General features: G+C 38.9%; 2 protein-coding genes across 7 annotated transcripts in view; both read left to right on the top strand.

The window, feature by feature from the left end:
• The window catches only part of CHUK (component of inhibitor of nuclear factor kappa B kinase complex), a 35,212-nt gene extending 22,366 nt beyond the window's left edge, over window positions 1-12,846 (top strand). For 2 of the 4 annotated variants that reach the window (XM_060126021.1, XM_060126023.1), the window contains 7 exons: window positions 655-764; window positions 1,436-1,485; window positions 7,167-7,263; window positions 7,556-7,703; window positions 8,651-8,781; window positions 10,765-10,864; window positions 11,609-12,846. In XM_060126021.1, coding sequence (XP_059982004.1) covers window positions 655-764; window positions 1,436-1,485; window positions 7,167-7,263; window positions 7,556-7,703; window positions 8,651-8,781; window positions 10,765-10,864; window positions 11,609-11,638 — 666 coding nt within the window. In that variant the 3' untranslated portion in view covers window positions 11,639-12,846. Of the gene's footprint in view, window positions 1-654; window positions 765-1,435; window positions 1,486-7,166; window positions 7,264-7,555; window positions 7,704-8,650; window positions 8,782-9,370; window positions 9,606-10,764; window positions 10,865-11,608 lie in introns of all 4 variants that reach the window. The other 2 variants (XR_009536029.1, XM_060126022.1) reach the window with 2 other exon arrangements.
• Window positions 12,847-14,869: 2,023 nt separating this feature from the next.
• The window catches only part of ERLIN1 (ER lipid raft associated 1), a 47,334-nt gene continuing 44,627 nt past the window's right edge, over window positions 14,870-17,576 (top strand). For all 3 annotated transcript variants that reach the window (XM_060127130.1, XM_060127132.1, XM_060127131.1), the window contains exons 1-3: window positions 14,870-14,919; window positions 15,255-15,378; window positions 17,413-17,494. In XM_060127130.1, coding sequence (XP_059983113.1) covers window positions 14,904-14,919; window positions 15,255-15,378; window positions 17,413-17,494 — 222 coding nt within the window. In that variant the 5' untranslated portion in view covers window positions 14,870-14,903. The remainder of the gene's footprint in view (window positions 14,920-15,254; window positions 15,379-17,412; window positions 17,495-17,576) is intronic.

Raw genomic sequence — 17,576 nt, 5'->3', positions numbered from 1 at the left:
TTTTATGACTGGTTTAGATAGGATGGCTGGACATCCTGGTTTACCTGGGACAGTTTCAGTTTATACCTGTCTTGCCATAATTATCAATAATACTCTCAAAATTATGCTAGTTTGGACAATAAATTATATGGTCACACTAGGTATAAATCATTCTCTAGGTGGCAGATTCCTTCCTTACCCAGTACATCTGTCTGTGGTCCCACTAAGTTGTTGCTCTTCTTGATGCCAGCACTTCCCTGAGGACGTGGGTGGGGCAGTTGGTATCCTGGGTTGGGGAACCCCATGTCTTTATCTTTCTGCATCCTTATTCAAGGCAGTTGGGAACAAGAGGCAATGAAAATCATAGAACTGAGATGCAGTGGTTTTGATGGCCACTTTTTCTTGTTAGTGACACTTCTATCTTTTTGCTTCTCAGGAGGAAAAAGAAAATGCTAGTAGTCTACTGTTGTCAGGAGAGAAAAGAGAGAAGCCTAGGAATAAGTTGGTGCTCATGTGAAAATTACATGTCATAATCCGAAAGATAAAAAGGCTTCACCAAAATCAGTGTTTTACATTAAATCACTTAGTTCTGTTACTGCAGCAAGTCATTCTCTGAGTTCTTTGTGTTGTGTGGTGGTGAGCCTGTCATTTCTTTTGTGTTTCATCATATTTTAGGTGGGTGTCATTGGATACCTGGAGGATCAGATCATGTCCCTGCACACTGAAATCATGGAGCTACAAAAGAGCCCCTATGGACGACGTCAGGGAGACTTGATGGAATCTCTGTAAGGGTGAACTCATGTTGTTGGTGTTGGTGTCTGTAATTTTTGGTAGCAGATTATTCGTTCTTTGTATTTCTGGCAGATTAAGTCTATATGTGATTCTTTTCTACAGTTTTCCTTTCCCCAAATATATTGGCATCATATTTAAAACAGAAGTTCTTTCTTAGTCACAGGAAATTTTGGAAATAACTCTTTGGGTTGACCTTTGCTTTTTAAATCGAAGCATCTTTTCATATGAGTGTTAAGAAATTTTCAAGTATTCTAAATTACAAACTATTTCCCTATTTACCATACTTCTGGTTCAAGGAAGATATTGTCTATTAGATTAGATCCCTAAATAAGGTTAACCTCCTAAGTGTTTTGATTAGAAACTTGAGATTTTTTTCTCTAATCACAGGTCATAATTTTTTCCCATTTAAGTGTTTCTGGTGCAAGGATATTATATATGTGATAGTAGATCAGAGCAGATATGAAGTATTAATATATTAAACTTTGCATCTTAAGATCTTGCTTATTACCCAGTGAAATGCTCTGTAAAATATTCATTGGCAATATGTACTTGCTTTAAAATGGAATCATTACTCTATTCAGATAATGTTGTTCATTTCAAGTTGGAGATTATTAAAGTCATTAAACTATCTTCACATATAGAACCTTTTTTTTTTCTTTCATAGGGAACAGCGTGCCATTGATCTATATAAGCAGTTAAAGCACAGACCTTCAGGTAAGACAATTTTTCACAGTACACAAAGGCATTTTAGGAAACCATCACTAGCAAATCTAGGAGACTGGATTTTACATAAGCTGCAGAATAAATTCCAGTTTTGGTATTGCCATTGAGATGTTTATGGTACAACAGCTTTTAAGTTTGTGAGAATTTAAGAAATTAGGAAGGCAAAGTAAGAAAATTGAAAGAGAAAAAACTTTAAAAGGAAGTGAAAGAAAGGAATGAAAGAGAAAAAAGGAACTCAAAGAAGGGAAAGAGGAAGCAAGAAAATGTGTGGAAAGACGGGAAAAAATAAGTGCTGCTTAAAATTAAAGAGATTGGAAAGAATTTGGTACTGTGGGTTCAGGTGTGGAATGGGCAGGGGAATGCCCATGTGCTAGGCCAAAGCATTTACTTTGAAAATGATGCCTTCATCTGCACGTGGTCGCTGATTGCTTATTTCATTGGCAAAACAATTCTGTTGAACATCTGCTGAATACAGAGCATGTTCTGCTGGAAAGAGCACTGGATTGAGAATCGGAAGGCTTGAATTCTAGATAGGGCATTTTACTGACCAAGTGACCTCAGGCAAATAACCTTTTCTCCCTGTATCTCATTTCCCTCTTCTGCAAAATGGGGTTGAAACCTAGCTTTCCTAACTCAGTGACTGTATGTGGCAATGTATTTGAGAGGATGTTTGTGAAAGTGCTTTGAAAACTATAAAGTATTACGTATGTGCAAGATATTATCCTTCAGTTAAAAACTGATTTGTTTTGAAGGGTTATAGAAGAAATAAAAGGTGAAGTCTGTGCCCTAATTTGCTATATACTGAAATTTAAAAAAAACAAACAAAACCCATAAGTTTTACACCTTAAAATTTACAAACACATGCAAATTAATATACATCTTAAATTGTATTTAACAAATATCAAAATTTCCTCTATGTTGGTTTTTATTGTAGTGGAATTTGTTCAGTTAATTTCTACATTTATGAGGTACTATACAATAGGCATCTAACCCTGACTGGAGGTCAGGGTTGGTTAGAGGAGGTTTCCTGCAGGAGATGATATCTGAGATGAGCCTTAAAGGATAAGTAGCAGTAGCTCGGTGAAAGGAGGTAGGCTCTTGCATATATAAGTATAATGGGTAAAGACATATACATGTAACAGCATGTTTGAGGAGATGCAGCGTGACTGGATTGTAGTTTCAGAAGGAGAGATGTGGCTGGATAATAAAGGATTTGGTATGTCATAGTAACGATTTTGGATTTCATCATGTTGGCAAAGAGAAACCCTAAAAAGTTTTAAGCAGGGGAATGACATGATCAGATTAGCATTTTAGAAATACTTCTCTGGTAGCATTGTGGATAATGGATTAAAGGGAGGCTGCGCTAGAGTTGCTTATTAGTTATAAGGTTGTTGAAGTAATCATGGCTCAGGATAAGGCGGGTCATTAGCTAAGGCAAAGAGCCTGAACTGTGGCAGTGGGGTGAAGAGGAGGAGGGTAAGGGCAAGAGAGAGATTTAGGAGGTAGAACTGCTAGTATTGGGTGATGGATTTAATATGGGTGGTAGGAGATGGGGTAGAGAATCATGGATGCCTGCCAAGTTTCTGGCTAGAGCAGCTGGGTGCATGGTAGGACCACTCACCATAATAGGAAGTATAGGAAAATGACAGACTTAATGGGAAAAGAACATGAGTTCATTTTTGTACATGTTGATGTTAAGGTGTCAGTGAGACATTCAAATAGAGATGTCTAGTAGTATTATATATGTATGTATGTATATATGTATGTATGTATATATGCATGTATATATGAACATACATATACATGCATACACACACACACACACACACACACAGAGACGTGTACATATATATATGGATTTAGTAGAGAAGTCCAGGCTAGGTATTTAGCTATTTTGAGAGTAATCAGCCATAGGAATAAAGTGATCATCTTGAAAAAGTATGTTGAATAAGAAAACCAAGGATGGAATCATAGGGAATACCAACATTCAAGAAATGGCTAGAAGCAGAAGAGCGTACAAATATTGAGAAATGGCTCAAATATGTAGCAGGAATGATATTGGAATAGGACAGAGAGAGTTTCAAGAAGAAAGTGATCAGTAGGGTGAAATGCTACAGAGATGTGGGTAATAAAAATGATAATGAAAATATTCACTGGACTTAGTAGTTTGGATATCATTGGTGATCCTGGTAAAATAATGGCCTTTTGGGAACAGAAACCAGATTGTAGTTGGCTGAGGAGGGAGCGGGACAGGAGGGAATGGAGACGTCAGTCTAGATCAGCAATTCTCAAAGTGTGGCTCATGAACCCCTGAGGATTCCTGAAACCTTTTCAGAGGAGTCAGTGAGGTCAAAACTGTTTTCATAATACTAGGATGTTATTTGCCTTTTTTACTATGTTGACATTTTCACTGATGCTGCAAAAGCATTGGTGGGTAAACAGCTTGCACCTTGCTTAGCATGAATGAAGGCATGAGCACCAAAGTATGCTAGTAGTCATTGATTTTCACTAACATGCATTCATAGTTTAAAAAAAATACCAGTTTTATTTAAGAGTGTCCTTGGTAAAGCAGTAAAATTTCTATTTAAATCTCAACCCTTGAGTATATGTCTTTTTAATATTCTGTGTGATAAAATGGGAAGTATTCATAAAGTGCTTCTGCTACATACTGAGGTATGATGGTTGTCTTAAGGAAAACCACTTCAGTGGTTGTTTACATTGCTGTTGACCAGCCTCTTCTTTAATGGAACACCATTTTTACGTGGAACAATGACTGTCAGAAAAACTACGGTTATTCAGATTTGGTTATGAGGCAGATATTTTCTAAAAATTAATGGATCATACCTATCACTTGAAGGAAAAAAGCCAACAGTATTGTCAGTGATAAAATTCCATGTTTCCAGCAAAAAATTAAAATGTAGGAAAATGTCTATCCATCAGCTGAAATTTGTCAGCTTCCCAATACTTAAATGCTTTTCTGATAAGATTGGTGGTGATATTAAAAAGATTTGCAAAAATTTAAAACAATGCCAATGCTCTCACTAAATTTTGAGGGGGAAATACAGTTATTTTGAATACAAATGTATTAATAGGTGAGTTTATTGTTATTTTTAAATGAATAAATTAATATTTTTGTATTTCTCAGTTTAATTCCTGAAGAACACTTTGGAGTTGTTAAGAATTTTTGAGTGTAGGTGTCCTGAGACCAGTAAGTTTGAGAACTGGTTATCTAGGCTATTCTTTCCAGAAGCTTGGCTGTTAAGGAAAGAAGAGAGGTGAGCAGCTAGGAGGAGATGAAGAATCAAGGGAGGTCAGTTTTCAGAAGAAAGACTTGAGCTTATTTATGTGCTTGGGGCCAAAAGCCTGTGGAGAGGGAAGTCTCTGAACAAGTTTGAGAGGCTGACTCCAGAGAACAGTAGGAGGTGTTGGGCTTGTTGCCACTGATAATTGCCGGGGGGGGGGGGGGGGATGTGTGTGGATACAGACACTTATGTGGGTATAGGGGTTGGAAGGTGAGGATCTTACTGCTTTATGTCCTCCTATCCCGAAGTAAGAAGTGGGTTTATCTGTAATTGAAGAGGTGTGACGTCGTAGATTTAAGGAGTATGCTAAAGATTTTTGAAAGCTGGTGTGTGCAATGGCAGATGTTGCTGATCCAAGACATTTATTAAGAATCCAGAGCAGGGCTTCCCTGGTGGCGCAGTGGTTGAGAGTCCGCCTGCCGATGCAGGGGACACAGGTTCGTGCCCCGGTCCGGGAAGATCCCACATCCCGTGGAGCGGCTGGGCCCGTGAGCCATGGCCACTGAGCCTGCGCGTCCGGAGCCTGTGCTCCGCAGTGGGAGAGGCCACAACAGTGAGAGGCCCGCATACCGCAAAAAAAAAAAGAATCCAGAGCAGAAGTGAAACCCTGTGAATTAGTAGTTACAACAGAGAGAATGATAGTACAATTTTTTTGTTGGTAGTGGTTAGTAGCTTGGATACAGAAACTGATAGAGCAGGTGGTTAGACTGATGTAGGGTTAGGATCTTGCTGACAAGAGGACAGAAAAGTTGAAGATATTGACAAAAAAGTGATGTAAGTGATAAAGTTGTGGTTAGAGTAAAATATTGAAATTTAAGATTTCAAATAGAGCAAGGCTAATTTTTTTTTTCTTTAATCGATATTCATTACTCTCTTCTGGCCAATGAATCAGATTTTGCAGATGAAGGTATATAAAATTCCATCCATTGACTCAGTGGATTAACTTTCCACAGTCATTGATAACATTTGTTTGGATTATTTTTATAAAAACTTTGCAGTAGCCATGCATATCAGCATATCACAGGGCCTAGAAATAAACTTGCTATCCAGATAGCTTCTTTGAACTGATAGTCACCTTGAGTGACAAACTAGTTGTGACAAGAAGTTTTGTCTATTGTTGGGGCTTATGTAATCACACTTGAGGTATAGTTTTTGGTGTCTTTTCCAGTTTAGAGTTGCCTTGAGACTTTTGTTCAGCTGAAAATGGTGAAAACCAACTTTCTTCATTCTTTATGTTGGAGTAGGTTAAAGTTCTAAGGTCTTTGACCATCTAAAAGAGCTAGTTATATGGGAAAGCTGTTGGGCCTAGCCCGTGGGATTTATGAAGAAGTGCTGTTTGGAGAGGAGCCTTTTTGGAGTCTCTGTATCTGGTTGTTGTTGAGGGAGAGACAAAGAAAAAGATGTGTGGGGAATCAAGTTGAGTGCTAGGCGAAGTCTTTGCAGTGCTAACAAAGGACAACTTTTTTTAAACCTCTTTCGATACTCCATTCATAGTAAAATGTGGGTAACAACAGTAGCCATCTCACAGGACTCCTGTGAGGGTTAAATGAGAAAATTTTAAGTAGAGAATAGCAAATAATAATAATAATAGTTTTGCATTTGAGACTAATTATTGTCCGGGGAAATACCAGCATGATCCATGAGCAACCTTCCAATGTTTTAAAATTTAAATAACCATTTTCTGAAATATTACAATTAATTGTAGTTGTTTGTTTGTTTTTTAAATGAGATGGCATCTATAACGGTAGAACCTACTCACTGTGACCACGCAGCCATCCCATTTGAGGACATTTGTCAACTGCCAGTTTGCTTTAAGATTTCATACTACCCTCAAACTGAATTTTCAAGGTGTCTACAGGTCCTTTTATTAGTGCATCAGATTTGGCTTAAGTTGGTCAGCTTTTTTCAACGTTTTCATGGGTATAAACAGATGGATAAACATGAAATTCCAAGCAAGCCTAGCTGGGATTCCTTCCTTTAAGTCAGTGAAAGTTTGATGAATTGTCTTACTGCTTCTAAACAAATTATGTTAATCATCCAAGAAAAAATGATCTCTTGTCCAGAAAGCTGCATATGTGTCTGGGGCTCGGGTTAGTATGGGTTAAGGTAGCCAAGATGATTCTTCTTATAACTGAAGATACAGTGATAAATCTATATATACATTATATACACACAAACACACAGACTTCATTTTTAGTTATATGATTATTTATAGATATATAATCTTAAAATCTTTTATCTTAATTTAGCTTTGAAATTAAATGGAGATGTTAATTAAAACTAGTTTCAGATTTTTAGGAATTTTTTGTTTGGAGGCTGATATGTTCACACAGAAGAGAGGTTATACCTACTGACTGAGATCTTTTATAGATCACTCCTACAGCGACAGCACGGAGATGGTGAAAATCATTGTGCATACTGTGCAGAGTCAGGATCGGGTTCTCAAGGAGCTGTTCGGTCATTTGAGGTAGAAATATTGTTTTCCTTACTGTTGAAAAGCCAGGATACTTTTATCATGTTCCTTTCAAAGTGTAATACCCTTTTCTGGTAAATATACTAGAACCAGGAAGAGTACTGGCAGTACGTTGGGAACCCTGACCACAGCTGCATGCATTTATGTGTCCTGTTTGTGTGCATTGCCTTGCAGATCAGTCATTAAATCTATGCTGATTGTGATTCATTCCCCCAGCTGGGTTTGGGAGTATGGGGTACAGTCTTGAGGGATGTATAAATGTCTGACACAGATTTTACCTCTCCAGCAAGTTGTTGGGCTGTAAGCAGAAGATTATTGATCTACTGCCCAAGGTGGAAATGGCCCTCAGTAACATCAAAGAAGCTGACAATACTGTCATGTTTATGCAGGGAAAGAGGCAGAAAGAAATATGGCATCTCCTTAAAATTGCCTGTGTAAGTAATTTTTAATGAATTATGTAATATGACATTGATTTGCTGTTACTCCCTGCAAAAGGGATTTTTATCAGCATGATCTGTGTCCTCTTGAAGACATGTGTATTTTTTTTTTACATCTTTATTGGAGTATAATTGCTTTACAATGGTGTGTTAGTTTCTGCTTTATAACAAAGTGAATCAGTTATACATATACATATGTTCCCATATCTCTTCCCTCTTGCGTCTCCCTCCCTCCCCCTCCCTATCCCACCCCGCCAGGCGGTCACAGAGCACGGAGCTGATCTCCCTGTGCTATGCAGCTGCTTCCCACTAGCTATCTACCTTATGTTTGGTAGTGTATATATGTCCATGCCTCCTCCTCGCTTTGTCACAGCTTACCCTTCCCCCTCCCCATATCCTCAAGTCCATTCTCTAGTAGGTCTGTGTCTTTATTCCTGTCTTACCCCTAGGTTCTTCATGACCCTTTTTTTTTTTTCTTAAATTCCATATATAAGGACATGTGTATTTTATGTTGGGTTGATGCTCATGTTCTTTGCTTGGTGTCTCCCTAGCAATTCTGATACAGGACTTCATGATCATCATTCATTATCTCTCTCCTTTCCGGTTTCCTGTTTTTATACTCCTCTCAACCCTAGACCACTGTGGTATCCCAACCCAATTTGGGGGTAGCTGTGCCTGACTAGATTAAAAAAACTAGTCCTTTGTTCAACTGGAGATTTTTTTTTCCAACTAAAGTAGAATAAAAGGATAGATACATTTAGTTTTAGTCAATGAAGAAAGGGGTCAAGGACAGGATAGTTAGTAGGGGTGTGTAAGAGTAGAGATAAATTTATACAGAAATAGTCTGGTTATGCATAAAAGTAGTGATAGAAATGTTAAGTCTTAGGAATATGAATGTGTGGAGGTGCTTGCCTGTAATCTTTTTTTTTTTTTTTTTCCTTCAGACACAGAGCTCTGCTCGGTCCCTTGTAGGATCCAGTCTAGAAGGTGTAACCCCTCAGGCATCAGCATGGCTGCCCACAACTTCAGCAGAACGTGAACATCCTCTGTCATGCGTGGTAACTCCTCAAGATGGGTGGGTTCACTTTGTTAAAATAGATAGTTGTATTTTCAAGAGCAGTGGTAGGAATGAGGCAGTAGAGTGCAGTGGTTAAGACATATTCTTCACTGCCTTATAGACCAGGATTGAATCCTGATTGTCTCTTTGTAATAACCTTATACAGTTAACTTGACTCTTTTAATGTTCACATTTCCTTACCTGTAAAATGGGAAGTGTTGTGAAAATTCAGCTAGACAGTGTATATAAAATGCTGGGGAAGTGAATCTTCAGCAAATGTTACTTCTTATTAGCTCAGTCCAGGTTCTAAGTTCTTTATCTGTTATTGGCTTATCAAATCTTTTAGCCAAACTATATTCCTCACTTAACCATTTATCTCTGAGAAATTATGCTATCGTTTTGAAGTTATTATTTTAGGGCCCTTGATCAACCCTCTAATGGAATTGAGTTTAATCTACTCATTTTATAACTTAGTATTTCTAAAATGACTTTTTTCAGTGCCTTAAATCATTTTTGCAAATAACTCGTTTGAAGTCCTATATTTTCTTTTAATTCCTACTCTTCTGCTAAAAGCTGAATGACTATCCATTTCTGTTATTTTTCTCAGCATAAGATGTGCCGTATCCAGAGCCATTGGCTCTTTGCTAGCTTGTGTATTGTCACTTTTCTCACAACTCATGGAGACCTCTACAATACCAGCATTTCCTGGAAGCTCTGCCCATAATTAGTTTTGCAGAGGTGCAGCCATGTAACATCACTGCTCAGGAGGTCATGCAGTTGCACATTCTGTACTCTGCTTTTATGAGAGAAAAGCACATGGCAGGAAGGCAAGCTGATACCAGGTATTTTATCTTCTTAAAGAAAGCAAGCTCCAGGGTATATCTCGGGGCCATTATACATTTGGCCCAATGTAATACATCCACAGCTACAGCATAGGCTATAATTAATTATATGGACTTGAGGAAATATTCCATTAATCAGAATTGACACAAATAAAATTTAATACCTTTTTGCTTTCATTAAAGGCATGTAGGTTTATTAGGGGATGCAAATGGTTGCAAATGTTACCTCTGTACAAGTGATTTTCAATGTGAGGTTGTGGTTGTTTGCAAAAGTATATTCAACAGGAATTTTTAAATACATTTTCCAGTAGGAATACATTATAAAGGAAAACTTCAAATGTACCCGCGGTACTTAACCACCAAGGATTGGGAACTGTTGGCCTCAGTTTTTCTATCTGTTGAATAAGCTGAATGAGAATTTAGTTCTAAGCTAATAATGACTATCTTCCATGGCTTAGAACTGATTCTAGTCGGGTAGGGACTGAGGGTTAGTAAAAGGTAAGGATGGAGGCCATATGGAAGAGGGAAGTGTAGAAGGTGGAAACCAAATTCAGGATTTCCTTCAAATACAAACTTCAGGGATACTTCTTGGTTCTGGGCAGCTCCCCTGTCACAGGTTTCTTCTGCTGTCCTCAGGAATCAGCTTGCTTGTTTGCTTTCTCATTGCTGTCATCTGTATTTTCCAAACAGTTTTTTTCACCTTCCCTGATATTTGCAGAAAAGATTGTACTTTTGTATCTCCTCCCCTACATGTGTATCTCTGAAGTAAGCATGCTGATGTTTTTTACTACTTATAAGGAAAGGGAAATGTTTCAGAAACAAAGAGATCTTTCATCTAGCTGTGCCACAGGATCTCTCTTTTTTTCCCCCCAGTGAGCATTTTCAGGGGGAAAAAGTTGTATATAAGTGCCACTTATATTTCAGAGGAAAATCAGATTGCAGTTATAGTGGACTCACTATTATTAGAGCTGGGCAGAGGCAGCAGCTTGGAGTAACAGGACTCTTGCCTGTGGGTGGGAGGGATGAGGAAACTGAAGACTACAGGAATCAGCTGCATTGGGTTGCAGGGTTGCAGTGTTGTCGGAAGGGCAGAATCATCCTGACCCTGAAGACCAGAAAATAGAGGAAATTCGTATGCCTCTTTGCTTTCATTCCACAGGGAGACTTTAGCACAAATAATAGAAGAAAATTTGAACTGTCTTGGCCATTTAAGCACTATTATGCATGAAGCAAATGAGAAACAGGGCAACAGTATGATGGTAAGTTTTATATGGATACGGATGTCTGTTTTAGGTATGTTGGGTGCAAAGGATTTAACTTTCCATGCTAGATTTATCTGGCATTTGGGATGCAGATGGGGAATAGAACTCAGAGGAAAGAGCATTTGAGGAATGCTTGATCTCAACTCCCCATCTTCTCTTATTCATGGATATACTAGGATTATGTCATCAGTTATCTTCAACAGTAGCATTTTTGGTCAAGTTAAATGAGTAGTGAGCTTTCTTTGCAGTGTGACCACTGAAATCGAATGGTTTGTACTTTTTGCTTCAGCAATCAATTTTCTCCAATAAGATTGGACATGATTTGTACTGTAATTCAAATATAGTAACTGCTGTATGCAAAATGAATGTTAATATGGTTATAATTTATAGAAGTGTTTATATGAAGATTTGGTTACTGTGAATTATTGATTTGTTAAAACTTGGAGAAACTACAATAAAATGTTTACTGGATTAACTTTCACTACATTTAGTCTTGATGTTAATTCTTTGTTATTTCCTCTTTAATTATTTGCTTCAAATATTTATAAAAACTCTGAAATTTTTTTTTAGTTAGCAGAAAAGGTAAACTAAACTCTTTAATTGCAACTTATTTGTACTTTTGGTTTTTCAACTTTTGATTATAAAATGTCCAAATATACAGAAAACTTGCAGAAATGAACACCCATATACCTACCACTTTTAGTCAATATCTAATTGTATCTTTTTCATGCCTGGTTTTAGAATCTTGATTGGAGTTGGTTAACAGAATGACTTGCCACTTACTGACCCAAACGTATGAAGTTGTTGCTGCAAATGTTGGAAATTTGTTTTTCTCTTATGAAACCATTCTTCAGACACCCATCAATGGAAGAAATGACTATGATCAGAAACTACACATGATTTCACAGTGCAATATTTTGACTGGGTAATTTTAACCTCTGAACAGATAGAATTTAATGACTCAGTGGACTTGTTTAAATACTACAGCTACTTAGGAGCATCGTTGGAATCCATTTGTCTTCAAACTTGATAAAACATTACTTATTTAACTTGACTATCTTTCAACATTTCACTTTTGGGCATAAGGCCAAAGTAATGTATACAGAGAAGAAAATCTCAACTAACATGTATTCTAAGTAACAATTGTTTGCCTGTGTTTCTGTGGAAGAGACTGTTTGCAAGTAGAATTGTACTTCTTGAAGAATAAACCCTACCTCCTTGTGTTGCACTCAACAGTGCTTTTCCCGGCATCATAAGGAGTTAGTTTAATCCCATTTTCAATTTCAATCCCAAATGCACATTTGACTGTATCCCTTTCCTACAGAAGGGATTGTGCATCTGTGCCTTTAATACCAGTTGATTCTTTCAAATCTTGTTAAGTGTGCTATGTGTATATGTATTTAAGATGTACATTTAATAATATCAGAGAAAAGATGCCTGTTAATTTATAATGTATTTGAAAGCTTATCTATGTTTTCATTTGTATAAATGGGTCTTTTGTTTAAGGAATCTTTCATGTCTTGTCATATAAATTTATAAAGGTCTGTACTCCCGATCTGTAATTCCAAAACGCAAAAAGCTCTGATAACAAGGTTTTTCATAAGTTTGGTGACAGAATTCACCTGCTTGCACATCCAACGTGAACTGACATTGAATCTATCCCATTTAGTGTGAATATTCTTTTTTTTTTTTTTTTTTTTGCTGTAGAAATATTAACGTGTTTGCTTGTTTGGGGGTAGGGTGCTGCCACAGACCCTGCCTGGGGTTTATGTAGTATGGCATATGCACTGAATTACCTTTCTAAAAATCTGAAAATTTCATAATTCTGAAACACCTGGCCCCAAGGGTTTCAGATAAAGGATTGTGGGTCTATCATCTGTTAAATAATTTAGAAGGTGTTACTTGTTTAAAGAAAAATGTGAAATTCTTTTGTATTTTAGACAGTTTTTCACTTTGTGTATTAAATAATTTTTAAATTACTTTTTGAACCTCTATTCACTAAAATCAGATTATAATAATTGAATATGCTTTGGGAAAATGTGAAGATTCTGTGAAGCAGCGTTGGAGCACAGAATAACATAATGGGCTCTCAGTGTACTTTCCTTAGGAATGAAACAGGACTTATGGTAAAGACAGTATTGGGTAGCTTCTTTAATATACTCTTTTCTCCTGAGATGTCCTATCAACACTATCCATGTCTAAAAACTGTGCTCATACCTTGCCCTATAAACTGCTGTCTTAGTTACACCATCCCCATTTTTGCTAGTAGTGTCATTTTCCCAGTCATCTAAGTTTGAGACCTTGGGGTCGTCTTCTCCTAACTCTAGTCATCTGGTACTGCTGTTTCTCTGAATATGGACATTCTGACTACCAGCCGTTAAAATAGGCAGTCTCTCTCTTGCTTCTCCAGTTCTAGAAGGTTTTAATCAATAAACATTTATTGGGTACCTATTGCTTGGAAGATATTGAGCAAAATGGGAAGATCAGAAAAGTTAACACAGGCAGTACAATAAGAATGTTTATGTGGAATGAAATTATTGTTAAAGGATTTTTTAAATGACCATGTGTTTTTCTAAATATCATTGTAATAACTGATAAAAGATCTGGTAGAGGGTGGGACCATATTTATGGTTTGTGGCTGATATGATCTCAGGCTAGCCTGATCTGTGTGATACGTAAGGGCAAGTGGTGTGAGTCAGAACGGTCTTTCATAGTGCGAGCACCTCAAATTTGCTTATGATACATGAGTTGAACACTTTATTGGCTGACAACTTTTCAGAGTTAAGTGTCAGTTGTGCATTATATCCATTTCATTCCCTAATTCAAGCAATATTACGAAAAACTAAGAGAATCCATCCAGAAAACAGAGGCCGGACAAGTTATTTTTTATTCTCTTTGCTTTTTATCAGTTAAAATAGCTAAGCTCTGCAAATAACGTTTATCTGGTACAGACACGGTCCCATACATTCCTAGTAGAAGTCAAATGAATGATACAGGTAAGTGCATTTATTGAAGGGAGAAGGTACAGTGGTCTGGGAGGGCTTCCTTTAAAGAAGATTTTAATTGATTCTATTTACCTCTTCCCATTTCCACTGTTACTACCATGGTAACCTTGGGCCTGCAGTTTCCTAACAACTTGGCTTCCCTGTCTCCTGTCTCCACTCTAAGCCATTTTGTAGACTCACTGGCCCTAAGGTACTGCTTTCCCATACTTCCCTGCCCAAGAGGTTACAGAGCCCTCCAACCTTATTCTACCTTGTCCAGTTGTGGTCCCACTGCTAGCCTTTCAAGGCTTACACCATTACTGCCCAACCTCTTCTAACATGCTGCCCTTATTTCCTTTGTATCCATCTTTCTTACTCCCATCTACTCTTTCACTTTGTCCTTTCTGTTTCCGGTAATACATGCAGATAATGCATAATTTAAAAGAACAGAAAAATATGTAGTGAAAAGAAAGTCTGTCTCTATTCTCTAGCCATCCAGTTTTCCCTCCCTACAGAAAAAGTGCATTCGAGCCTTTCAAAATCTGGGCCTAGCCTAGCATCCCACTCCTTTCCATCACACAGGCTTCAAGGAAGCTCAAATGCTCATTGTCTTCAATCTTCCCGGAGGACCCTCCAACACACACCCACGTTTACTGCTTATTAGTTTATTCTGTTCTTATTGCTTGGATGGCTTTCATAAAGCCCTCCCTGGATCAGCATTCTGGCACGTTAATAGGTGACTGCACAAGAACACGCTGACCAGTCCCTTGTCTCAGAGGCCCTGTCCGTTCCTCTGCCTCCTTCCTTACTCCACATTGCCGATTTCCCGTCTCTTCCGGAGCAGGAAACCAGCAGTACACAGTAGAGAGCCCACGTACCTTCGCGCGAGATAGCTCGGCGGGCGGCGGCAAGAATTTTGTCCCGTCCGCTCCCCGTCTCTAGTCGCGGGGCAAGCGCAGCGTCGGTGTGCGTGTCTGCGCAGCCGCAGTGCCCCGCGGGTGGGCGGGGCCGGCTCTTGGCCGCGGTTGGTGCGGCCCGGGTGGAGACTTCACATGCACGCGGGGGGCGGTGCGTCACTGATCGGTGGGGCGCGGCCGAGGGGTCGGCGTCCGTCCGGAGTCTGCGGCTGGCCCCCTTCTCAGTTAATGCTTTCCCCTGGGCGGGGAGGAGCGGCTGTTGGGGTGGGGGGGGGTGTCAAGACGCTCACCGAGCAGGGGCGACCCACGGGCGGGCTCGCGCGGAGGGGTTGGCGACGGGGAAGCGGGCTCTGCGAGGAGGGAAAAGAGGCACAGGACTCCTCAGCTCGGCCTGCGGGAGGGGACCAGGTCGCGGGAGGGCGAGGTGGAAAACGGAAGGTGGGCCTGTCACTCACGGGGCTGGGGCCCCGTTCCTTCCTCATCCAGGAGGAACTAGGATGAATATGACTCAAGCACGCGTTCTGGTGGCTGGAGTGGTGGGTCTGGTGGTTGTCCTCCTCTACGCCTCCATCCACAAGATCGAGGAAGGACACCTGGCCGTGTACTACAGGTGAGCGGCACGTGCAGTCAGCTCAGGTTCTAGAGCAGGTAGAAGGGAGACTCCCATTAGAGTCTAGGAAGTTGTTCCCTCTGCGGTGTCAGGGAGCTCTTTCCAGTCCTAGGAAGTGACTTTCGTCGCAGCTCTAGGGAGAGTATGGAAGCTGTGGCAGGCTTTTGCAGAGCATCCTCCAGGTGTTGGACAGTTTCAGTGCTATGTACATTGTGTGCAGAGGTTAAGACTCCCTGCAGTTGTTCCTAGTAGTCAGTAAATTCAGTTATTTGCAGAAAAAAATGAAGGGTGGAAGGCAGTGGTGACTCCACCTGTGGCTGAAGAAATGGATAAATCATTGTTAAATTCCATACAGCTGTACTGGCCATTAGTTGCAGCTGTAGGTGCTATTTAGAAACTCTGGTCCTGTTTGTGGTTGTTTCTTAGATTTTTTTTTTTTTTTCCTTTAAAAAGTCCTGGTGTCTGGTTTGGGCTTATAAGGCCATTAAGACCGTGACAGTTGTTAAATTCCTGGACCTTGGGAGACAAACACAGGATTGTGACAGATACATCCTCCTCCCACCTTTCCCTGTCTTTTCAAGTTGTGGAAAGCAGTGGTGTGGAATGTGTTGATCTCTAGCTGAGATGAATAGCTTTTCCTTTAACGTAGTTACCACCTGTTCTTTTGATATAGACAGAGGACAGTTTGGAGAAATTGCGATAACGATGTATTTGAAAGAGCGTCAACTTTTTGCCGGCTTTTGTCATCCCATAAAACCAATATTTCTACTTTTAGATCCATCCTGAGTCTTAGAAACAGTCTTCCCTGTGAAGCACTAATTTCAAATACAGTTTTAGTGATATATCTTAGCAGGTGGGGGGTCTGGCATTTAAAAAATGGCAGATTAGTCTGTATTTCCATCTAGTTCAGCATTGTCTTCCTGACAGTAAATCCGAGAACATTTCAAGGTATGGCTCTCAAAAAATTAGGGCTGGACCGCGAACAGTTCATCTTTTATTAGCTATTTGTTATGAATTCTTTGCAAACCTCTTTATATTTTCAAGATAGGAAGGTAAGTTATATTAATTTACTATTCATTATGTAAAATAGGACTTCTTTTTTATATTTGCCTCCAAATTACCTCCTTTTTATAACTTGCAAGATGTGCTTTCATGTTTCTCACATTCCGGAATTTGGTGAACAAGTCCACACTTGTATCTATTTGTAGTCTTATCCCCTCACCCTTCATCTTTCCGTGCTAATTTGTTGTTGTTGTTGATTTTATAGAGGCTTTATGCCCCCAGTATTTTTTTCTTTGTTCCAAATAAGTTTCTTTTTTGATTTAAAAAAATTGTTTAAATTGTTAATTTACAATGTTGTGTTTCAAGTGTATAGCAAAGTGATTCAGTTATACATATATATATTTATTTATATATATTATTTTTCAGATTTTCTATTATAGGTTATTACAAAATATTGAGTATAGTTCCCTGTGCTATACAGAAGGTCCTTGTTGCTTACCTATTCTATATATAGTAGTGTGTATGTTAATCGCCCCCAGCATTTTAATTGCTTTGTAGGTAGATTAAAAGAATCTTGAGCATCAGAAATTTTCTCCTTCCTTGAAAGTTTGTGTTATCTATTTTTTATTCAGCCTGGTGATTAAATGTATTGTGTTTTGATCTGGCTCACGCTATGTACAATTAAAGTACATCAACTGAGAGCCATTCGAATTTTTTTCACAAGTAGTTCTCAAAAGGTTAAAGACCAAAGAGAATCTTTATACCTGAGAGTGGTGCTGGAGACCCAGAGGGTATGGTTGGTAGAACTTGTGAAACAAGGTGTAACATGGGCAGTTTAATTTGATCTTTTCACTTTTGTAGGTGTGGCAGATATTTTAGGGACCAGCAGTTGTTCATCATTAGTAACTCATATTAGTGAGGCTTTAGTAGATCAGTAGCATGAGTAAGAGTGAATATTTATTATAGCATTTTAGATTTGGAAGGAGAATTTCTCTTTTTATAATCTTGTCAAATTGAAACATCTTTTTGCAGGGGAGGAGCTTTACTAACTAGCCCCAGTGGACCAGGCTATCATATCATGTTGCCTTTCATTACTACGTTCAGATCTGTGCAGGTGAGTGATTCCTAGGGAAGCCCCCACACTGGATAGACAGGTACGAGCGGAACAGTGACCACATTCATGGGTGGAGATAGAA

This window comes from Lagenorhynchus albirostris, chromosome 16, assembly GCF_949774975.1.
Source record: "Lagenorhynchus albirostris chromosome 16, mLagAlb1.1, whole genome shotgun sequence".
Classification (NCBI taxonomy): Eukaryota; Metazoa; Chordata; class Mammalia; order Artiodactyla; family Delphinidae; genus Lagenorhynchus; species Lagenorhynchus albirostris.
Note: the sequence above shows the minus strand (reverse complement) of the source record. Positions and strands in the feature narration are given on the sequence as shown.